The sequence below is a fragment of the Montipora foliosa genome, unplaced genomic scaffold (genome assembly GCF_036669935.1).
Source record: "Montipora foliosa isolate CH-2021 unplaced genomic scaffold, ASM3666993v2 scaffold_428, whole genome shotgun sequence".
Lineage (NCBI taxonomy): Eukaryota > Metazoa > Cnidaria > Anthozoa > Scleractinia > Acroporidae > Montipora > Montipora foliosa.
This window is the reverse complement of record NW_027179732.1, coordinates 125,001-132,500: the sequence shown is the minus strand read 5'-3', so window position 1 is coordinate 132,500 and position 7,500 is coordinate 125,001. Positions and strand designations below refer to the sequence as shown.

The window sequence follows — 7,500 nt, the reverse complement described above, 5'->3', positions numbered from 1 at the left end:
GCATTCAGTAATTTATCCCTGTATGCGATAAGGGAGCTTTAGTAACGACGACGGGAAAGGCAACGAGAACTTTATGTCAAAACATAAATTCACGTTATTGTAATCACTATTCCAAGGTTTTAATGTGACAAAGGTGTGACAGAACCGTTGTGAGCGATGTTTAATTTAATCAGTTAGGAGATAAAATGAAAACTTATCTCTAAGTGCTGACGTTCTCCATATAAATGCCTCAGACTTGGTTATTTTACGTTGCGGTTGTTTTGCTGACTACAGCAAAAAAAAAAAAAAGCGGACAAAAATGAAAAACGCACCTGCAGGGCTTTCAAAACTATTGTTTTTACCCACTAAGGGTGCGTTCGATTGACCGTATTCCGGAATAGCAATACATGGAATAGTGGTTAGAAATCCTTCGTTTTTACGAAAACTCACATTAAAATTGTCAAACACCTCCTAAAATGCTATTTTAAACATACCTTTATTATCTTTGTTGCTTCAAAACACCAGACATGCCTTTTTAAATTACTCCACTGACGTATTCTTATTCCGGAATAGGGCCAATCGAACGCGCCCTAAATATGTACATTTGGGACGTTCTCGTTGCTGTCGCTGTTGTCGTTGCTAAAGTTTCCATTTGATAGGAAGAGGAGGATATGCACAAATTGTTCACAAGTGACCCTTGCGTTAATTCTAAAGATTTCTCAGAATCAAATGGCAGAACTTTAAAAAATGACCTATGTGACTACAATAGATGATCAAAAGTGATAAAAGATTTCACTGTTTTTATCTTACAGCGACTACCTAAGAGACAGGCGCTGGAGATCAGAGATAAAATGGCTTACCACATTGCCACTACTGTTCTTCTTGCTATTTTGCACACTTTATTGGTGCACTTTTCACAACACACTAAGGCAGATATGGCCATAAATTGCACCAAGTTCAGCTACTGCATTAACAAATATGCTGATATCTATAAATCTCTCACATCGGAGGAAAACAGTTTTAACATTCAATCCGCTCTGTATCCATCACTAAAGCCGTCATCTCTTATTGTCAAAGTGCAAATTTATGGGCAAAATAACACATTGGTAGCAAATTATACGTGGAGTTTGAATTGTCTCTACGCTGCTTTCCCTGGTACAGTTCTGGAACTCCTATCACTGGGTGCTATTCTTGTCACACCACGCACGCAGGACCTAACGATATGTATTCCAGATTTCTGTCCGAGATTATCATCAGTGACGGACCGGAAAGCCCTTATAAAAGATGCTCTTGCTGCGGTAAGTCATATAGTTTTAAGATATTATCTTATTTTACCGTTACCACGAGTGATATTCAGGGGCACCCAACGATAATCTTCGGTGAAATATGTGTTCGGGAGGGTCAAATTGTTCTGAGAATTTCGGTTATACGTTGCTAAACAGCTAGAGATTTCTTTACTGAAACATATCCTAAAAGATTCGCAACCAGGGAAAAGGAGCCTCTTACGTTTTAGGAAGGGGTATTTTTGCAATTTTTGGTACTTAGTTGACCTTAGGTTTACCTTGCAGTTTCGGATGAGAAGGTAACCTTCAGCTAGCAATTTCTCAATTGAAGATGTTACTTTCTAAAAATCTCGGACACTTCGAATTTCTGCTAAGATATCAGAACAGATCAAATTCTTCTAAATGATAAAAACATCTCTTTAGATTGTATTTATTCATTGCAAGGAGCTTAGAGACCAACCTCGTTCCCAGGGCGAACCGAACAAGGTTGCCCAAAGGCTGTTGGTTTAAGGGCGCGTTCGATTGACCCTATTCCGGAATAAGAATAGTGCAATGATGATTAAAACGGTATGTTTGGCCCGTTTCGAAGCAGCAAGGATAATAAAAATATGTTTAAAATAGCATTTTAGCGGATGTTTGACAACTTTAATGTGAATCACCGTAAAAACGATGGATTTCTAACTTATAATCCATGTATTCTTATTCCGGAATACGGTCAATCGAACGCACCCCAATTTGTTCGTTGGGTGCCCTTGGATAATTCCAAATATCTTCACAAGCTGTTAGGGGAGTGAAAGTTAGGGTTGGAATATGAGGAATAAGTCAGACTATCATTTGTTTTAACTACAACTACTGCATGCTAATGCTGCTGCTGTAACTGCATGTACTGTTTCCAGTTCTCGACAGGCGACAGTAAGTAAGTAAGTAACAACGATAGAACTACAGGCTGCGAACGTGCGTTTTATTCAGGGTGCATCTTTTCCGTCCCGCTCTCCAACACAACATAAAATGCAGAGTTTTTGCAGCTTGAAACCTAGAAAATTAGGCTAGAATCGATAGAGAAAGCCAAACATGGTGATATAATAATAATAATAATAATAATAATAATAATACGTGACCTGCTAATCGCCCTTTCGCGCAGTCGGAGACTAAATTGCTAAGGGCGAGGCTCAACGAGATCGGACCGAAGGAGCTGTGCTGCCAGCTAGGCGCTCGGCCCCTGAACACGACCCATGGATGACCTCGGAGCACAGCAGCACAGCCTGATGGAATAGGCTGTGAGTCGATTTTGCTGAGGGAGGAAAACCGGAGTACCCGGAGAAAAACCCTCGGAGTCAGGTTGAGATCGACTGAAACTCAAACCACGTATATACGATCCCGGGGCCGAGAGTTGAGCCCGGATCGCAGAGGTGGAAGGCACTGTTGATAACCACTAAGCCATCCGTTCTCCAAATGCTAGCGTTTTTAGCAGTTTCATTCTTTGACAACTACCACTGAACGCCTTTTGGTGTTTAAAAGAGTCGGGATAATAGAGGAAACAACATAACACATAACATAAACTTTATTTTTTCTCGAATTTAAGAGTAGCTATTACAGACGCTACTTTTTCCGAGAAAACAACAACGAAAGAGATCAACAAAACATACAATAACTTACGGACTAAGATTCCGTACAATATTTACAAATTATTGCTAAAAGAAATAAATATATATACAGAATTTTAAAGTACTGTAGTAAAAATGCACCAAATTTAAATTAATGCAAGGCTGGCTAAGTTCGAAGAAAGCCTGGCAGTGAGTTCCATTGATTAGCGGCATGATAAGAAAAAGGACGAAGGCCATAAGTGGTTGTTTTAGGTATAGGGAATATCAGAGTATAATTACCGCGTAAATTATTAGAGGTTCAACGGAGAGTGAACATATTCCTCTTATAGATAGGATACTTAGTTAAAAATCAACTTTTGTAAAGTAAAATTAACATATTGTGTGTGCGTTTATTATATAGAGAAACATAATTTACTTTGTTCAATAAGTTATAACAGTGCGAATTCAAAATCATTTAGAATAAACCTAAGAATCCTTTTATTTAAAGCCTCTATTTTCTCCTTGTTTTGCGCGCCTCAGAAATGCCACACCGATGAACGATATCAATAATACAAGTGCGGCAGGATAAAGGCCTTTATATACAGTTTAATCAAAGTGGCAGTGATGATCAGTTTTCTGAATCTTATCGTAACATTTAAGTGGTTATTGCCCTTTTAGCAAATGGAAGATACATGTTTATCAAACTGAAGTTTATTATCAATGCACACCAAATATGACCCTGTAACTGGAAAACAGAAGGTATATACCGTCTATGTGTCACCAAGGATCAAGGACTGATCCCAGTTGTTCAAAGGGTGGATGAGTTAAACGCTATTTATCGGATAAACCACTGTCCAATGGATAGCGAAACCAATTGCGCCATCAAATGGATACATTAGTGATTTATCCGGTGGATAGCGCTATCCATCGTTTGAACAACTGGGGCTTTATGTTTACTTTTGTTGACAATCATACCGTTTTCATTGTACCACTGACTTGCTGTTTCTACTTCCTTACACAAGCATTCTTCTAGTACCTGTGGATTCGTGATTATATATAAATTTGATGGTCGTCAGCAAATGCATTTAGATTAACCCGCTCGCAGGTTGTCTCTACCCCCGACCCCAGTCCCTCTGAGAGCCTGCTCGCTGGCTACATTTAGATGTGCTCGTTTTACATGATAAAAAAGATCGTTTATAAATATATTAAAAAGAATGGGGCCTAAAAACGCTAAAGAAGGAAAGATTGCCTTACTGCTGCAAGTGGTTCCTTAACTAGGATGGTGGTGGACGAAAGCAATAGATTTCTCATAAGCTCACCAGCGTTTGCATGGTACACCTTTATCATCTTAGACTGCGAGCAGTGTCTCTTTTGTTCTAAAATCAGTGAAACGAATGCGTTCGTAGACCTTTCGAAAAAGCCCGCAGTATTTGTGACCCGCAGTTGCGGCCATTTTGAAAGTTCAACCTACTTGTTTAGAGCAAAAGAGAGACTGAACGCAGTCTATTCATACGGTTATCTAGGTCCCTAGACACTGATTTCAATGCATCTATTTCTTTGCAGTTTGAGGATCTTGCCATTCCAGGATCACCGGATCCCAGGCTTAACACAGCTGAATGCGTCACGGAGGGCCATATACCAAACATAAAGGCAACTGGACACAGCTCATATATTAGAACAGTTATATGGTCTTCCTGCTTTTTTGTTTTTCTAATGGGTCCCTATCTTTCCACTTTAATTTTGCGTTCGTTAGAAGCGTTTCGTGAAAAGAAACAACGGTCCTTGGAAAAATCCGCTACAGTCTTCATTGTTTTCTTGTTTTTTGCTGAATTCGCGGTTATAACCATTGTCATTATGTATTCAGTGTCTGGAAGTGCGCCGTGGGACATTTATGTTATTCTTGGGTCTATCTTCTTTGAAGCACTGATATTATCATTTTGCTTGGGTCCTATTCATTGCGCGCACGACCGCCTCTTAGATTTTGTAACAAGAATAGCGGCAAATCTCTCCCTTTACCACTTTTGTTGGCTGGTTGTTGGTATCATGACAAACCCAACATTGGGCTTGGTTGTTTTACTGACAGTCTCATTCTTTTGTCTTGCCCTGACCTTTGCACTTTTCATGATCTTTGAGGCTGGGCGTGACTACGGTGCTGTCTTCGCGTGCATTGTTTCTTTTTGTGGTGTTTGCTGTCTTGTTTTGTCAGCAGTTCTCGCTGGCCAGTCATTCTACGGGAAAGCGACAGCACATGATTTCTTGAGAACTGCTTTGTTGTATGTTATGGGTGTGTTAATTTCATGGATATCTTGGAATCGGAAACCTGAAAGTATTAGCAATGACAGCGATGGGTCTCTTACGCCATTGATTGCAACAGACTAGAAGTAAACAACATAAATAAAATAAAATACTGTAATGTTTCATGTGCAGGATACCTTCTCTTTGGTAGCGCTGGCGACGTCTCTGCCAATGGCCTGTTCTGGGGGCATCTGCTAATTCAAATCGTCGTCGTCCCCGCGCAATGGAATGCGCGTTTGCGTTACGTTTTGTTTTGTTTTGTTTTGTTTTTTTGAATTGTAATATAAAAAACTTGGCCTTTTACTTTAACTACCTGTGGAAGTAAAACTTATTTCTAACGACCAAAAATTCAGAAATTTTCAGCTGGAGGTCGATTCTCTCGCTCATTGATAATTGGCGGATCCACGTGGTTAACTTAAGTTAATTGAGTTGGGTCACAATTAGTGGTTTTTGAAGAACTGTGATGCGGCGTCGGTTAGAGAGTTAATCAACGAAGGTTTTGTTGATACATTTGAACGCTGAAATTCACTGTAAAAAGTTGACAAGCTGACGTTTCGAGGGTTAACCCTTCATAAGAGCGTTGGTCATTTCCTCTTTTTTTACATGTATCAACAAAATCTTCACGATAAGTGAACCAGATTCACATCTATCGAAGTCCAAAGTTACGCACGGCCGGAGCGTCTCAGAAGTATTGCTACGCCTTCCTCCCGATGGCATGCTTGTCCATGGCTGGCTTCCCTTTCACAGTTTGCTAAGTGTACTTATAGTGCGTTATGATTGGTCAGACAATGTGAAGGAGTGTGTGGCTCATTTTACCCTGCGAGCAGTTTTCCTTCCTCCTCACGACTTAGCTGAGCAGGGTATGGATACGGGTTCACTGATAGCTGAGATTCGGCCAAAACTTAAACTGTTAGCTGCGAAACGATGTGTTTTTAACTTATGGCTTATTGGCCGAGCATCCCCATCCTGACCCTCTTATCTAGGAGGATCGAAGGAGACTCTGCTCGCAGGATAGGCTCGTTTCAGCAGAGGTTCGTTGCGAAGAAAAGATTGCAGGAAAGGAGCCCTTGTACCAACGGGTCAACTTTTACCGCAACTGGCATTTTATCTTTTAACTATGTAATAAATACCCTTTTATAATTACCGACGCATTAATACACATAAGTAAATATAAGGCCTTTTTTTATATACATAAAAAGTGAGTCTATTTTTGAAGAGTAAGTTTAAATAGACATGTTTTTCATTGTAAACATTCAATAAAGTTATTTTTTAACTTCTCAAAACACGAAAAGATAGATGAGAGGAATCTATGAGATCATCAATGGTACATTCCTTCTAAACTGACTCTGTCAAGTCAGTGATAACGAGGTGGATAGGTGAACGCACAGCGTACTATTTAGATTTGTTTCATTTCCCACTAATCCCAGCACAACTTTGCTTGAGGATGGCAAAGGAATTAAGAACTTAATCGCCACAGCACCGCTCAACACCAACAATGAAATAACCAATGGTATCAGTCTTTTCATTACCAAAGATCTCTTCTCCGAAGATGTGAGACCACCACGTTAGCTCCAGTTTCCGAGTCATCCACTGGGTGTATGTTACAGGTTGAATTAAAATTCAGGTTAAATTAATTTCAAACTAGGTTGATTTTTTTCAACCTAAGTTATAATAAACTGTCTAAAGAAGGGGGGAGTTCCCTATTTTTGGTGATGTAATTAAAAAAATGGGGCCTGGATTTTTAGGGGGGATAAAAAGAAAACACCCTTCTCCAATTTTCCCTTGCCTTCGTTCTTCTTCCACTTACCGTCTCTCCCTCTTTTTCCTTCTCACTGTGTCACTTACCTTAAGCTTCCACAACATTCACGCCGCTCGAAGGATTCTAACCCTCGCACCAGAGGACACTCGAGATTACTTCTCTTCTGTTTTAACCGCTAAGCCATCGAATCAGCAACTGAAAGCACCGACATGTTTTTTTCTACCAATGAGTTTAAGCTTTTTCTTAGCCTGACAAGCACCGTTTCGCGAATGCGTAAATTACTTAAAGTGAGACTCATTCACACAGTTAAAAGGCCGCCGATGGAACTTTATGAAGAAGTTAAAGGGTGCTAAATTTATCTGAAGAATATAACGAAAACGCTCTGAGTATCCAGCGCGACAAAAGCAAAAATTGTTTGCGAGAGGTGGGCTCTTGATTCTGAAGGACAAATAGTCAAAAATTGTAGGACGTTTATTTACCTCGCTATGCAAAATACACCAAAAACAAGGCATCATTTCTAGTCATGATAACAAACCGATTTTCGCCGCCAACACAGCGTTCCCACTGTGAAAAAAAGATGGTGGCACTGGCAAATAGAACA

At 39.9% G+C, this 7,500-nt stretch overlaps 1 protein-coding gene across 2 annotated transcripts in view; it reads left to right on the top strand.

The window, feature by feature from the left end:
- LOC137988816 (uncharacterized) overlaps positions 1–6,495 on the top strand; it is a 10,256-nt gene extending 3,761 nt beyond the window's left edge. For both annotated transcript variants that reach the window (XM_068834766.1, XM_068834767.1), the window contains 2 exons: positions 792–1,277; positions 4,409–6,495. In XM_068834766.1, coding sequence (XP_068690867.1) covers positions 831–1,277; positions 4,409–5,224 — 1,263 coding nt within the window. In that variant the 5' untranslated portion in view covers positions 792–830 and the 3' untranslated portion in view covers positions 5,225–6,495. The remainder of the gene's footprint in view (positions 1–791; positions 1,278–4,408) is intronic.
- Positions 6,496–7,500: the final 1,005 nt, after the last annotated feature.